We start from the raw sequence: 17,225 nt of genomic DNA on the forward strand, positions 1-17,225 counted from the left end.
AGTTTTGTATTTGAATCTATTTTTATTTTTTTCATAGCCAAATCTGTTTAGTTTTTATTTGATAATTTCGATCGGTGTGTGGAATGATATGGTGACCTGGTTTTACTCTACAAAATGTATAAAAAAAAAAAGACCTGATTACCAGTCCATTGCAGGTTGAACACCAGTGTTTTTAGTTGCAATTAAACCTTGTGCAGCTACATTATTTGCATAACCTTTAAAAAATAAATAGAATTATTTTTATACTAAATGAACAGGAAATATCAAAAAATGTTTTTTACAGATATTTTCAGTATATAAACAATAAAAATGATTAAAAAGAGGGTTAAAAAAAAATAACTTTCCTTTCTGACTTTATTTCAATCCAGTTTCTAGAAAATCAAAAACTTTTAGAGTCTCAAATCTATCCAATCATATTATATTTCCCTATTATCATATTTAAATTTGCAATTTTCTTAGTTTTTTTATTTTCGATAGAACTCCTTGTGGGTCATGAAAAGCAAGTTTTTGTGAAGATAAAGGTGAAAGAAACTGGATCAAAAACCAAGAATACCACAAATGGTACCACAATTCATGTGGAGTCTCCTCCAACTCAGGGATTGAAGGAGACTCTACCAAAATTTTTTGTTTGTATTACTTGTGAGAATGATTCAGACTAATATGAACTCCATCCTAGAAAAGGTTTTTCATATCCGCTGCAATTTATCTCTATAGATAATGTATATGTTAGCTTATTTTAATATGTTTTAATACGTTATTGAACATTACTTTTTAAATGACATTTTCATAGATCATGATTTTATTAGAAAGAGTAGGATAACCTTTGCTGAGTACTATACTGTGTTATTTAAAAACTAAATTGTATTGTTCAAAATTATATTAGGTACTCTAGATATGACATATGATGTCATATCTAGAGTTTTTGAATTAAGTAGCTTCAAAGTACGTCAAATTAATACATTGAATTAGGTCTCAAAACTAAGCATCGATATTAGTAGGCACCAAATAGCATGTTTGGTGAATGCAAACTATCTAACGAGATTTGTCTCAATCTTACAATTTTGACCACTTATTTATATTGCTGCCCTGGGTGAGGATATGTTTATGTGTTTAAATATATTTAAAATATTAAAACATTAAATTAAGCTAATACAACTTCAATTCAAAACAGTTTTTAATGGTAATGTCAAAACTCTTATAAAAATTAAAAAAAGTCTGCAAAGTTTAGAAGCTATTCAAGGGTGCAACAGTGTAAATCTATAAAAATAGTAGATTAAAAAAGTAGACTTGATTTAATGACTCTAACTCTCTAATTACTAAAAATGGTAGAAAATAAATAAATTATTCTCCATTTAAATTTTATGGTTAACCCACTTGTTCAAAAATTTATATATATACATATATACACTTAATTCTCTTTTTATGCGGTAGATGCGTTCTAGGACAATCGGCACAAAAAAATTGCACAAAAAAAGACATACATTTATATGTAAAATTGTGCATACATTCTATTCTCTCAAAAAATCACATAAAACCTTAATAATGACTTGAAACACATCAAAAATTGCATAAAAAAAGTATGAAAATTCATGGAAAATTTTTTAAATTATTGTATAACATCAAATTTTTTCTTTAATATTTTATTAAAAAAAATAACATGAACAAAAATTAATATTTCATATTATTGAAATCATATTAGAAAATTGTACATAGTAAAATATTTATCACATCACTCGTCGCTGTCTGATAATGTACAAATATGTATGTGAACAGTTGCAAAATCACTTTCATCACTAGAAGATATAATGACCTCATCAGATCTGCATGCTAATGTACCATGAGGAATTTCTGCTGGTTTTTTTTCTTTGACAAGATAGTCGGTAATCATACCCTTTGATGATTTGTCTAATTCTTTGTGAAGTTCTCGGTAGCCAGACATACAAAATTTGAGCTCACGTTGAAATTTCAAGGCGCACTCTGAATTGTTCTGAATTTCACAAGGAAATGATGTTCTAATTTACTGGAAAGTTGGAGACCTTCTTGAATTAAATTTGTTGTGAGTGGGGCAGGTTCTTATTCTGGTTCATTATCTTTTTCAAAATCTTCGATAGCAACTAATTCCATACTTTCCAAAATGTCATCATCACTTAGGGCTTCGTCCACAAGCAATTCTTCAACATCGTTTTCACCAAAAGTATCGAAACCTTCTCCACCAATTTCTTTGGCCGATGAAATAATTTCTGATGATATGTTTGTCATTTGATTTGACTCATTTCTTTTTGAAACGCATTCAGACCAAACTGCTTTCCAACATGCATTTTATGTGTTGTCGTATTTCAGCAATTGCTAAGGCAGAATGGTTTATACAGTCCAAAATATTAAATTTTTTCCAAACTTCAGTAACTGTGGTTGGTTCTTTTTCAAGTTTATCATACCTGAATTGAAAAGTGAACTTTACATAATATTTCTTAAAGGTGGAAATAATTCCCTGATCTAATGGTTGAATAAGGCTGGTTGTATTTGGAGGAAAAAAAGCTAGTTCTATGTTTGGATGTTCTAAATTTGCATGACCTGGTGCATTATTAAGAATTAATAGGATTTTAAACTCGAGATGCTTCTCTTTCATGTATTTTTCGACTTCTGGTACAAAGCATTTATCGAACCATTCAGTGAAAATAGCAGTTGTCACCCAGGCCTTCTTGTTTGCCAACCAATGTACAGGCAGTTTTTTAGATCTTTTCCTTTCAATGCGCGTGGTTTCAAAGATCAATTTACAAGCAGCGGTTTCAACATTCGATCTCCAGATGCATTACTGCAAAGCAAAATAGTAACTCGATCTTTTGCAGGTTTAAAACCACTTGCAGTTTTTTCGGACTTTGCAATGTAGGTACCGGTTGGCATCTTTTTTCAAAATAATTCAGTTTCGTCTGCGTTAAAAGTTTGATCAGCACAATATCTGCCATCTTCGATAATTTTGGCTAGTTTTTCAGGATATTTTCTAGCAGCCTAATCGTTGGCAGAAGCAATTTCACCTTTTATCTTCAGGAAAATAAAAAATATATGTTTCTTAAAAACCAGTAAGCCATCCTGTGCTGGCCAAAAATTGTGCATTATTCCCATCTGAAGTTGTAGATGGCTCCAATTCGTTCAACTGCTTGTAAAATCGAAGAGCTTTTGTTTAATTAAATGCCCATCTATTGGATCTATTCCTTCGAAAAAACTTATGTTGAAGTAAAACCTTTTTCACAGAGTTTAGATTTCTACTAATAGTAATAGTAATAAATAGCCGCATAAAACATTACAATTTACACATAATGCAAAGTATGAAAAGAATTTCAAAGCATGTTTTGTTTTCAAAATATGAAAAGAATTTCAAAGCATGCTTTGTTTTTAAACCCATTATCAATTACGCACTAAGAGTTAAAAAAAATTAATTAATGATAAAAATTTTCTGTTGCAGCACATTATTTCAAAATCGCAAAAAAAAACCCGCATAAAAAGAAAATTGAGTTTATATATATATATATATATATATATATATATATATATATATATATATATATATATATATATATATATATATATGTATATATAAAACATTACTATTTATATTAACACTCAATTATAATGTTTAATTATTTTTATTTCTTATTATTAATTGTTTTCTTCCAAATTAAGTTCTACAAGAACCATTTAAATGGTTGAAATTTGGTATCTTATTTAAATATTTATTAAAACAAGAACATCATTTACTAACACATACATTACCATCTGCATTATTTTATGAAGTTGGTTTTTATTTTATACTTCATTTATTAAATATGAATTTATTTTAATCAAATTAAACAAACTCACTATTAAAATTAACAAAATAAATTATTAAATCAATTAACAATATACGTATAATTATTTCCTAAAACAAAGTTTTGTGACTTGTTCAAACAATTTTATTCAAAAATAATCCTTTGTTGTTGATGCTTTTTTAAATACAGAATTTTTAAAAATATTTTTCAAATTTATATTGAAATGTAAAAGTAAAATTAATTAATCATATAATATAAAAAGGAACTTAGTAGCAGTGCTCATTTGAACGTGTTTGACACGGTACTCTTGGCAGCCATTGCAACCAAGGTAATAGCGAGAAAGAGTCACAGCACTTTTTTTTATAAGTCAAGGAATGTGTATGCAAATATCTAACTTACATAAACTTCAAATTATGTAATGTTAAAACATACTAAAACATATATCAAGTTTTATAGTTTTACTTTCACTTGAAAATTGCATTGCGGCAACATCTCCTTAAGATTTGATCTGTAGCACTTATTTCCATTTTATAAAGTATTTTATTTGTTATACAGTTTTAAAATTTTTTGGTGACAAAATGCCTGCGTAGCCGAGTGGATAGCATGCAAGCCTCCTAATGCAGAAAGCCGTGGTTTCTGCATTAGGAGAAAACTATTTTATTAAATTTAAGGCATGCTATCTGAAAAATCTGCCCACCTTTCTTGATCAAAAAAAGATGTAAGAAAACTTAAATGTATTTAAATCAATATATTTCTGAAAAAATAAGACTGTAAAGATTACATATTAATAGAGAAAAAAAAAAACAAATTAAGTTTTACAGAAAATTCTGACTTTCTTTTTGATGCCTCCCATAAGTTTCTGGACAGAGTGATTTTTGTAAGTTTTAGTAGCGTAATCCCATTTTTTCTACAAATCTGTAGCTGATTTTACTGTTTTTCCACTTAATTTCAATTTCTTTTTTATGATGGCCCAATATTTTTTAATAGGACGTAATTCGGTGCAGTTTAGAGGATTCATCTTTTTCGGAACCAACATCACTCCATTGTCATCGTAAAACTTTTGAGCATTTTTTGAGTAATGTATTGTGGCTAAATCAGGCCAAAACAATACTGAAGTACTTCTATGAGCTTTAATTAGTCGTTTTATACAAGAAAGACAACATTTCACATATTCTGAAGATTTCATTGTGTTTGTTTAAACATGAATTGGCGATTTTTTGATGCAAGAGCAAAGTGCCTGCCAAATCATCAATTTTTTCGAAAATTTATCAGTCATTACATACTTGTATTTATCACTCACATTTCCACTTATTTTAGAAGCATAGTAGCACTGCCCAGGAACTTGTTTAAAATCCATTTTAACATAAGTTTCGTCACCCATCAAAATGCATGCATTATGTTTTGTTAACAAGTTGTCATACAACTTTCGAGCTCGACTCTTTGCGGTTGAATTTTGTTTATCGTTTCGATTTGGCATTTTAAATACTTTAAAACTTTGATATCCAAGTCTCTGTCGTCATTTGTGTAGAAAAAAATCGAAAACCTTCAGTTTTTTTGCTCGATATCTATCAGACCAATCAGGATGTTCTTCCAATGAAGTCTCCAACCATTCGAGAGCTCTAGGATTTGCTAAACGTTTTTTTCAACCACTTCCTTGTTTTCTCTGAATAGTTTTCTGTTCTGTAAACCGTTTAAGAACAGTATCTACAGTTCTTCTTGATATTTTTAATGATTTCGCCAACTTTCTATTCGATAAAGTTGGATTTTTAAGTGTTTGTCCACTATCAAAAATCTTTGTTTAGTTTGCTTGGTTGACATTTTGAAACTAAATATTTTTAATTATTTTTTTCTGCCGAAATGTTCTATTATACAAACACTACCACACACAAAAAAATAATTTCAAAAAACGACCGCTAACTAGCTTTACCACACCGCAAAAGGTGGGCAGATTTTTCCAATAGCATGCCTTATAATTTTTAAAATTAATAAAAAGTTAAAAATACCTAATTTTAAGGTAATAAGGAAATTTAAAGTTTTACAGATATTTTACCATGCCCCCGCCAAACATTCTTAACCAAGTGCGCAACAATGGTAGAATATAGATAACCATCAAAACAGTATTATACTCCATATAATATTGGAAGAATCAACTTAGACACTTTAAACTGAAAATGCACAAGGTGTTTTAGATGTTTTTTGTATTTCCTATTTCACTTTTAGAAATTTCTGAAACATCTTTGAATCTTCTATTATCATTATCATAAATGATGTATTTATTGAATATATACTTTTACTTATAAATAGTATGCATTTTTAAATTTTTTTATCTTTTTTTAAAGTTACTGAAGTTTAATTTTTTAATGTTTTACTTAATGAAACATGTTCTGTTTTATAGGTGATGTATTGAAATTGTATCTTGTCAGGATGGTAATTTTATAGAAGCTATTTTATAGATGTTGACCTTATTTTAAATACAAGTTGTTTTTATTTTTTATTGGTTTTAAATAATTTTATGTTCATTTAATGTTATACTCGATCATTTTTTATATGAATCTAAATATTTAATACAGTTTTATTGACTGGCGGTGATATTCTGGTTTGATTTCATAAAGTTAAAAGAATCTTTTAAATTTACTTCTTAAAATAAGGATAATCTTTTTCCGGATATTTCCAGAATTCTGGATATTTTTTTTAACTTTTAATTTTTCTGGATATCCAAACCATTTTCCATACATACAAGTTTAGATCTATATTTTTGTAATATACTTGTTTTTTAAGCTTTCTTACTCATCACTCATATAAAATTAGGTAAATTTTGAAAAAAACTTGGAAGCAACTCAGCTAAAAGCAAAATTAGGAGGAAAATGAGGGAAAATATATTCCTCCTAATGATATTTTACACTATTGAGATGTTAATAAGGGCCCTTATAGTGGTCACAGGGTATAGGCCCATAGTAAGAGGAAGTTTTACCTTAATTTCACTAAAGAGGAAGAGATTACCCTTACCAAAATTGAAGTGAGTGGTGTTAAAGTGGGCAGGGGAAAATACTTAACTACATTTACAAATAGAAGATGTAGCTAAACATTTTTTTGTTTGATATATATAACTTTATTGATCATTTTTGTTAAATTTTGTTTGTAAGTAAATAAATTTGTAAAAAAATAATAATTTTGTTTCTTTTTTTTTTAAGTAATGCTTATAAAATATTTTCTTGAAAAGATATACATCCTGTTTCTATGCAAACACCATCTAAATCTTAGTCACCAGAACATGAAAAATATATTAAAATTTTAATATTTTGCATTTTCTGGTGATTTGCTGCTGTGACGGTGCTTATGATTCTCCATGTCAAAATAACATTTTATTATCAGTTGAGATTGCTGTTAAACTGCTGTTAATAATTGTCATAATTACAATTAATAATCATAATTAATAATTGTTTAGTTAGGTGGTATCTAATAAGTATTTACAATAAATTACTGATGTGTCCTTATTTGTTCATGAAAACATTAATGTTTTTAATTATAAGGATTGTATTTTTAATAAAAATAAACATTTTACTACAACCTTTCTTTTGTTCATTTTTGTTTGTTTTTATAATTTTACCTTATATCATCTTGTGATGGTAGAGTTCTTTTTCATGTTTAACTGCAAATATTTTTTATTACAAACTTTTTAAATTTAGTTTTTTTTTATTATTTCTTTAGTTCTGTTTTGGTGCTCTACCACTATCATAAGTTTACTTTGTCTACTGTTAAAATTTTTTAACTTAGTAAACTTTAATTATTTAAAGTTTACTATGTTGATAATTAGCTAACAGTTAAAAAAGAAATAAGTTTGTCGCAATCAAGGTAAGAATAATTTTTTTTTAAATCAAATTACAAAATTTGTTTGCACTGATAACTTTTAAGATTTTGTTATTTTGCATCCTTGCAATAAATGTCTTCTCTATAAGATTTTGACTATTTTTAATAATGCTTTAGAAAAAATATCAGCAACAGGTAAATTTATATATTTTGTTATATATATATTTTGTTTTTTTATTACATATAAACAAATTGATTTCCAGTTGATACATTGAAAATTTAATTGCTTCAATATCTCCTTAAATTTGATTTATAGCATTTATATGCTTCATGTTTTTCAAAATTTAATAAGTCTTTTGTTATTAAACTATTTAAAGATGATATAGCATGCCAAAGTGGTTGAAGTGCTACAAGTGGGTTCAAATCCTTTTGCTTATACACTTAATTTTTTTTTAATTTTTCCAAACATTCTAGAATACAAAGTAAAACAAAGGCCTATACATAACATAAAATTTTTTGCGCATAGATACTTGCACATAGAGATACTTATGTTATTAGTGTGCTTAAGTAATTAGTTAAGTCTGCATGTTTAACACACATTAAAGAGACAATTTTCTTTCTTATAGAAAATAGGTTTTACATGCAAACTTTAATTTTCTTCGAAAATGATGGGGCAAGAGCTGCGGATAGTCTGAAAAAAAATTAATAGAAACTTATTAAAGAAAAAAATAATGTCTGTCCAGTTTTTTGTTTTGTTTTTTTATAGATTACAATAAGAAGTTATAAAGTATTGGACATTATACATTAACTCAAATAAAGATTTTATAGTTTGCTCTCTTTTAAAATTTATTTAAATAAAGCAAAATTATTAAAGTGGTCAGAGTGAAATAAATGTATTTAAGCCTATTTCCTCATGTTTTTTAAAACTTTTTTTACTAATGGAAATTAATTAACACATTTCAAAAGGGTATTCTAAATAATATTTAGATAGGTACGAATATCCAAATCGTTGATAAATAGCGATTCGCGCAATGGCTACCGAAACGTTTAAAGTTTTGAAAAGTTATTTGTAATAAAATTATTTTTATTCAAATCTTCAAAAAAGAAACAATAAGTATAATTTTTCTATATCTATATAGTTATTTTTCTATAGCTTACTAAAAACAATTGAAATAAGGAAAAAGTGTAGAAAAGGTCATTGTGGAATAGATTCAAGACCCGTATTTTATGGGTCTGGACAGCAAGTACATAATAATGTAATAATTTATCTATTTATTCAATTTTCTGCAAGCCAATTTTATTTACTTGATAATCGCTTTAAAATTAATTTTCGCATCATATATTTTACATGTTTTGTAAGCGCATTGTCAAAATCTTTTTAAAGTTGTGAATATTACCTCATATAATAAGATAATTATATGGTTATACTTTAACTATACATCTAATGTTTTTCTTAGTTAAATTTAGCATCACCAAAAAAAAAAAATTATCTTACTACAATTATATATCAATTAGCAAAGGTAAATTTACCTTTACTAACTATTTTTTCACATTGCACATTAATGATTTTTAAACTATATATATATAAATATATATATATATATATATATATATATATATATATATATATATATATATATATATATATATATATATATATATATATATTTAATTAGGTTTCTAGTTTAACACTTGGTCCAATCTATTTTTATTTCAGTATATATATCATTAGTTATGTTATTACATACAATAATATTTACTATCACATGCATTCCTATATAAGAAAATTAAAATACCACTTTACTATATAATTTATTACAAAGTAATAAGAATTATACAAAATATAAGAAAAAGTTTTTTGAATATAAAAAGAAAGAGTAAACAAAGAAAAACATTGACTACCTCTTAACCATTTAAGAAAACAAGAAAACTTAGTAAACAAAAAAATAAAATTACCCATTTCAACCAGGTAAGAAAGTAGAGTCAAATCAGGCTTTATTTCACTTTTAAAGATACCACTATCTATAAAAAAAATAAAAATAATAAAAATTAAAAAACAATTTTATATCTATGCATAATAATAACCAAGACTTATGCATAATAATTATTCAATATTAAATTAAATAATTAGTATATGTAGTGCCCTATTTAGCACTATCAGGATAATGGGTAGAATCTTTAGGCGCCCCTTACTCAATCCAAACCCATACAAAAAAATGACAAGGGTTATAATGATATATATAAAAAGAAATAAATAATTAGTAAAATAGTTTATTAAAATAAAATTATAAAATTTTTTCATTAAACCATTTATTAAAATAAAATTATAAAAATTTTTACTTTTTTAGCCTTTTTATTGGTTAATTCTTTTATTATCAAAATCTTTTTTTATGAAAGTTGATTTTTTCAGCAATTTTATTTCGATTGACAAGATTGACTCAAATTTTTCAACCTAGATTAGGTTGAACGTAAATATTTTATCAACTTAAACTTAGAAAAATTCCTCTCCCGCTAGCAACCGTTTCAGGTAGTCAATAGTAGTCGCAATGCTACCAACACATTTAGTTATAGTTCTTGTAAGATGAAATCTTTGATTAAATTTAAAACAGAAATAGGAATAACCACATTTTGATCAGTAGGGGCATGCTGGCCCCAGTGGCTATGCAGGAATCTTGTATTTTACTATATTATTGATTGACAGGCCTTGTTAAGAAGCATTACGCAGCTCGCATTGCCTGCGAAAAGGCAATTTGCCTACGCATTCAGCAGTTTGACGCTGCGCAAAAACTTTTATCTTTAAGAATATTTAAATTATCTTTTGATGTCGTTAACGTGACGTTTATTCACAAGAAATAAAGTCGTAAGTAAAAGCATTTAACCGCAATTGTAAACTAATAGATTTTTTGTTAAAGAAACAGTTTCTTTAATAATTTTTTTGTTGTTGTTAAAAATTAGTTAAAGAAAATAAAGTGTTTCAAGTTTTATCTTAAGAAATTAAATATATAAATTCCTTTTCAATATATAAATTATTTTTTGTCATAATAATTTAAAAAATGCACGATTTATTTTGATGTAAATATTTTATTAATAAGATATTAATAACGTTTGTTTAATTTATGAAAATAAATTATGATCACAAATATGCTATCGGTAACTGATAAATAATAAAAAAAAACTCTTTATTGTTTAAAAACATTAGAGTGAAAAAGAGTTCACAAAACAAATAAGAAAAAATTTATTAACAGCTGATAAAATAATAAAAAACCAACTGTAAAATTATAAGAAAATAAACAAATATTATTTTACGTTATATGAAAAAAAAATTTTTTTCAAAATAAAATTTAGTTCATATTTGAAAAAAATAATTAAAATGATTTTTCAAATAGGAACTTAGATTTTATTTGTAACTTTTGTTTTAATGAGAAAAAAAAAAACTGTTTGTATGATTTTTAACGCGTTAATGAAATAACTTTAATTACAATGCTGTACTTGAAAAGACGCAAGTGACGCAATATAACTTCTAACAATACAAAATATATTTGCTGAGTTGAGTTACTTAGAAATGCGTTACGCGATCTTGTTACGCAGCGAAATCTTGTAACAAGGCCTGGATTGACATTGTAAGCCAACGCAAAAAAAAATTTTTATTACGTCAAATAAATTGCATTTATTGGTTGTATTAAATAAAAAAACCGAGTCAAGGGTTAAATCAAGCAATGGCTGATTTTTAATTATTAAAAAAATATTACTTGTAAAATGAAATAGTTTTTTTAATTAAAACATTTTAATATTTATTTAGTTTTAAATTTAATTATTGCTTTTTTCGCTGACCACTGGATTATTTAATTGCTATGTAACCAATGAATTGAAAAGACACTTTAAGTTAAAATCTAAAATTTGTTATCAGGCCTTAATACAACCTCAAAATCATTTTTTTTAAATGATAAAAAATGATTGAAAAAAGAAAGAAATTTATTAATTTTTAGTTATTAAAAAAAAAAAATTATGCTATTTGAATAGTATATAGTTTTCCTATTAAAAGAAATTGTAGTTGTACTAATTAAAGTTTTGTTTATTGAATTCAAAATTTCAAGTTATCATGTAAAATGTTATTTAAAGTGGCATTTGTGTTCGTATAAATTAATTTTTATGAAAACAAATATATTTTAAATAATCTAGTATAACTTTTCTTGTTTTATTTAAAATAGTAATGTGAGCATTTTTTGGAACAAAAGTTTAACACTTAAAAAACTTCTAGTTTTATTAGTTATATGGCAAATATTTGTTTCAAATAAAACTTGGTATAAATTAATTATAATATTAATAATAGTATTTATAATTCCTAGATTATCTATTGCTTCAAACGCATTATTAATAATATAAAAATAACTTTTAACACAAAATACGACTTTGGCAACTAACCATTTTGCAATAAAAATTATCGATTGAATTTTCTACATTCTTAAAAAGAAAAAAAAATTAAAATTTTAAATAAAAAATTATAGTTGTTTTTCCTGCATATCAGGCATTTTTTAGAAAAATCCAGCACAGGTTTTTGGAACCAGCACACTACTCTTTATCAGACAAAAAAGATTTCTGACTTAATAACTAAATGCATACAAACATCTATATATAGTTCACAGTTAATTTAAATTAGAGATTATTAGAAAGTTTGACATGATCAGGCTTTTCTGGAAGTATCATATTGTACAAAAAAAAACTATGTTTTTGAGTACTCATTTAACTGATAAATCATATATACCTACTAAATATAGGAAGATCATGATTATTGCGATAACGATTAGCTGAAAAAATTTGAGTTAAAGTTCACCAGCCACTGAGAGCCCCATGCTGTCGTAGAAGTGGCATCCTTTTCAATCTCAAATGCACCCTCCAAGCAATCAGAGAGTGTCGGATTTTTATCAAGACAAGAATAAATGGTAGTATTGTCATCAAAAAATGCCACCTTACATATAAGAAATTCTGAGAGATTGTTCGAGTAAACTTAAAAAAGTATTGGGCCAACTATAGAACCTTGAGAAACCTTTGGAGTTGCAGGAAATGAAGGAGAGTTACAGGATATGAAGGAGAGTGTGTCCAGGACAACTCTTATACTACGATTGGTAAGAAAAATTTAATATAACTTAAGCTCAATAACTCAAAAATACTACCTGATACAACATAAGAAGAAAGTTTATGGAGAAAACCAAAACGCCAAACTTTATCAAAAACTTTAGAAATGTCAAGAGTGATAGCCTTAGCCTCTCCACATCTATCTAATGCACAAAAAAATCTCCCTTATTACTGTTAGCAAATCAGTTGTAGAATGAGTTGATCAAAATCCATACTGATGATCAGAAATTTCATAGATTCAAGGTGAGAGATTAAGTGTTTGTTATTTAAAGGCTCATAAATCTTGCTTATGATAGTAAGAAGACTAATTGGACGGTAGGTAAACGAGTCATATCACTCTCCAGAATTTTAGAAAATAGGGATATTAGATGCCGCAAGACTTTGATAAGCACTTGTTAAATTGTTTTAAAAGTATAGAAGACATCTCCGGAGAACACTTCTGCAAGACTATAACGGGTATGTTACCTGGACCTCAAGCTGTAGAAGAGTCTAAGCAGGAAATTACTTTACAGCTTGAGTGATACAAATGTCAAGCAATGGATGTTTGACAGCTATATCAGGTAGAATGCAACTAGTAGAATTAAGAGATGATATTGATGAAAAGTTCTTAGAAAACAATTCAGCTTTGTCTTTAGGTGAAGTTTTAATCTAACAAAATCTAAACCATACAAGAGACAAAATCTAAACCATATCTAGACAAAATCTAAACCATACAAGAGAGGTAATATAACAGATTTTCTCTTATTATAGATACTGTTAAAGATTCTCCAGAAGTCACCAGAGCCTAATTTTTGAGATAAATTACAAGATTTCGTGGCCTGAGAATAACAAGAAAAACTTTTTACAATGGTTTCTAGCAATAATAAACAGATGTCTGTATTCTGGAGAATTGTTTTGTTGATAGAAATGGAAGTAATGTTTTCGATTGGAAATTGCAGCAGTACGTCGAAAAGGAATAAAAGATTCTTTGCCAGCCTGAATCAAAGAAGTTATGCAAGAAGTACATTTGTCAGCAGGAAGACTAAAGATTTCTACCCAAGGGCCATCACTAAGAAAATCACAGAAAGAGTCCCAGATAATTAAGAATAGTTTAAGATAGTTGTAAGAGGTATGATGATAGAAGCATTCTTATGATGAAGAAGAATGAGATAATGGTTTTAGAGAGATCAAACCCTGATCAGAAAACCTAAGAGTAAATGTGGAGAAACTGAACACTGACTAGGATCAGAAACAAAACATAAGTTGACTAGAGAAGGTAAATGATTCGGATTGTTTGGAAAGCGAGTTGAAAAGCTGACTATTTCAGTTAGAGATTGAAAAAGGCAAAAGTTGTGGGCCTTAGTTGTGGGCAAAGCCATTCAGTGTGATAAGCATTAAAGTCACTAACAATAACGATATTGGCTGATGGATAAAGAGAGAGGGCTTTGTCAATTTGTTCAGAAATAACATCAAAAAGAGTGAAGTCTTGAGATAAAGGAGAGCAATGTAGAACAAAGAGAAAAAACAATAGAGTGAAGTGGTGCTAAACAAAAGCACATAAAAAAATAGTCTGTGGATTCAAACCTAGTTTCCAGACAAACAGGTGAATTCTTAACAATGTAAATGCTTAGTATGTAACTATGGAGTCTTTACAAATCAAAGAAAGATAACCATCAATATTTAGATCGCAAGATGAAACAGCCAAACTTAAATTAGAGTCTCACAAAGAGCAAGTAGGTCTGGTGAACTTTGCAAGAGATAAGACTCAACAGAAGAAAAGTTACTTCGAAGACCATGAATATTAGTGAAATAAGGTTTAGAGAATTTGTTGATGACAATGATTTTTTGTGTTTTATAGTTTTCGGTACTTAAGTCATTTTTAACTTGAAAGAACTTGACTCAAAGCATCGATAGTACTCGGTAAACTCAGAGTTTTAGAGCTGTACCCTCATTAGGAGACAATATAATGAGTTAAATCTTAGTCATAAAAATAAAGACACAAGCAAAACCCATGCATTGAGTCAGGAAGATCCAGCATTCAACATTCTAAACTGGAAACAATATATTATAAATTTATCTTCGCCAGCCTAATAGATAAGGAAGGGGTGAAAGGCTGGTCAACAGATAGAATATATTTACCCCTTAGGTCTTTGCCTTCTGCAAGACAGTAGCTGGATCCATTTAACGCCTGCCAAAGATGAGTATTTTTATTGAGACACCATCACTAGCCTTAACTCAATCAAGAACCCTCAAGGCAGGGGGTGTTTTAAGTCAGTTAGCTTCTCCTAGCATTGGCATAAAAAAAGCGTATCTTAAAAGGCAGCAGGACACGAAGCAGGTTGCACTAGGTTACATGTTACCAGTTTCAGGATAATCTGACCTAACCTAACTGATATTAAAATATGATCTGTTTTACTACTTCTGTTGTCACCAGTAAAAAAATGATGTAAGTCGATAAGATAAAAAAATAAAAATAAAAACATTCTAGTCTACTAATTTGCTAATCTGTTTTTGTAGTTTTTTGAAAAAACTAATCTGATGAAAAAACTAATCTGTTGAAAAAACTAATCTGTTTATGTAGTTTTTTAAAAAAATGATAAAATTTAATTAGTTTCCTCAGTTAAATTTTATGGTTTTGACATAAACTGTACTTAATTTTGTATTCTTTAAACACAAAGAGTAATTAAGAGCCATTTTTTAACATTAACAGAAAATTAAGATGATAAACTATAGGAATATATATATATATATATAAACAAAATATATTGTATATAGATATACATTAGCTGACTATTTTTGCTTACTTTTTTTGAAAAGATTTTTTTGAAAAAAGACAAAAATAAAAAATAATGATATAACTTATTACTGCCTCAACCCAAACCCAAAGGTATGAGGTTTTTCTTGAGATTCTATTAGTATATAAATATAAAATTTGGAATGTGTTGAAAATAAAATTCTATTTGTTCCTTTTTAGTCAAAAATTGATATATTTCAAAATCCAGAAATTAGTGTTAAAAAATACTACATCATTTTCATCAAAAATCCACAGGACAACTGATATCTTCTGTTTTTATCTTCAAAGCACGATTAATTTAATATTAGCTTTAATAGTTTCTTTAAAAAAATAAAATAAAAATAAAACTCTAAAAAGGACTTGATTAGATATATTAGTTGTTGAAATTTGTATTAATGTTGTGTTTGGCTCTGTTCCATCGTTAATTATGAAATGTGAAAATGTAAAATATGAAATGTAAATGTGAAAATTCTAAATATTTTCAAAAACTTGATCTTGGAAATTGCTAGTAGACAGATCTTCATCACTAAGTTGGTTCAAAATATTCTTCTTCTTTTTAAGAAATGAATTATCAACCCCTAAATCAAGCTCTAATAAATGAGAAGTTATACACCAGGTATATCTTTTTTTTAAGTTAATAAGTTAATAAGTTAAGATAATCTGGACAACCTAATGTATACTCAATGTCCCTATCCCTAAATAAACAGAAAATTTTAATTCTAATTAAGTAAAGTTGATTTTTTATTTACCTTTGGTTCTAATTGTTAGTGTCTTATCACTTAAAAGTGGTTGGATTTTTGGTTCTAGTATTTTTAATTCCATTGCTTCTTTCAATAAAATACTGTGCACTTCGCTGATATCTCCATTTACAGATAAAGTAAGAAATTCATTGTCCTAAAATGGAAGCCTCAAGCAATAATAATAATCAACATAATATAAAAAAACTATTTTTTAAATTCTATTTATTAATATTAAGTATGTTTAACATGAATTATAATTATATGCTGGTGAATAGCACATTTTTAGCTGATGCCGATACTGATGCCAATAGATGGAAAAAGGCCGATACCAGTGAATTAACTAATTATTAAAATTTTGAAAATATAAAACCATACAACTTTAAATTGTGTAATATTTTTCATGAAATCAGTACTGGTAAACAATTACTTTTACCCAAATCAGAGCCAACCATTGTTTTAAAAGATATTAGCATAAATTCAATTAAAAAAATGCGCATTTTTTAGTTTTTTTTACTATGAAAAGAAAACTTTCAAAAAATAAAAATGTAACTAAAGAGAAACACTTTTTATTTCAATTTTAAAAAGAAAATGGTACTATCATAAGCAGTTTACTTAGAATTTTTTTTTATTTTATTAGTAATTTAGATATCTTAACAACAACCTTATGTTGTTTATATGTTTAAATTATTTTTAGATAATTAAATTGTTTTTAGAATAATTTTATTTTGGTAGTACTGCGCTCAACTTGCTTCAGCGGCCTTGTTTGTCAAGATTTGTGTTTTGGAGTTATAAAGTTGAGAGGGTTGTAACCACAACTAAGGTAGCCTCCCCAACTGGAGGGTCCTTCTTGGCCTTGGGGAGATGAATTGAAATAATATATATATATATATACATATATATATATATATATATACATATACATATATATATATACATATATATATATAGCCTCCCCAACTGGAGTGTCCT

General features: G+C 27.0%; 1 protein-coding gene across 1 annotated transcript in view; it reads right to left on the reverse strand.

Annotated features, from left to right (window-relative positions):
• The window catches only part of LOC100213036 (UBX domain-containing protein 1), a 58,364-nt gene that overhangs the window by 25,626 nt on the left and 15,513 nt on the right, over positions 1–17,225 (reverse strand). Inside the window, exons 5-7 of the mRNA XM_065817020.1 lie at positions 16,266–16,410; positions 9,567–9,632; positions 143–215 (exon numbers count right to left, since the gene is read on the reverse strand). Coding sequence (XP_065673092.1) covers positions 143–215; positions 9,567–9,632; positions 16,266–16,410 — 284 coding nt within the window. The remainder of the gene's footprint in view (positions 1–142; positions 216–9,566; positions 9,633–16,265; positions 16,411–17,225) is intronic.

This window comes from Hydra vulgaris, chromosome 13, assembly GCF_038396675.1.
Source record: "Hydra vulgaris chromosome 13, alternate assembly HydraT2T_AEP".
Lineage (NCBI taxonomy): Eukaryota > Metazoa > Cnidaria > Hydrozoa > Anthoathecata > Hydridae > Hydra > Hydra vulgaris.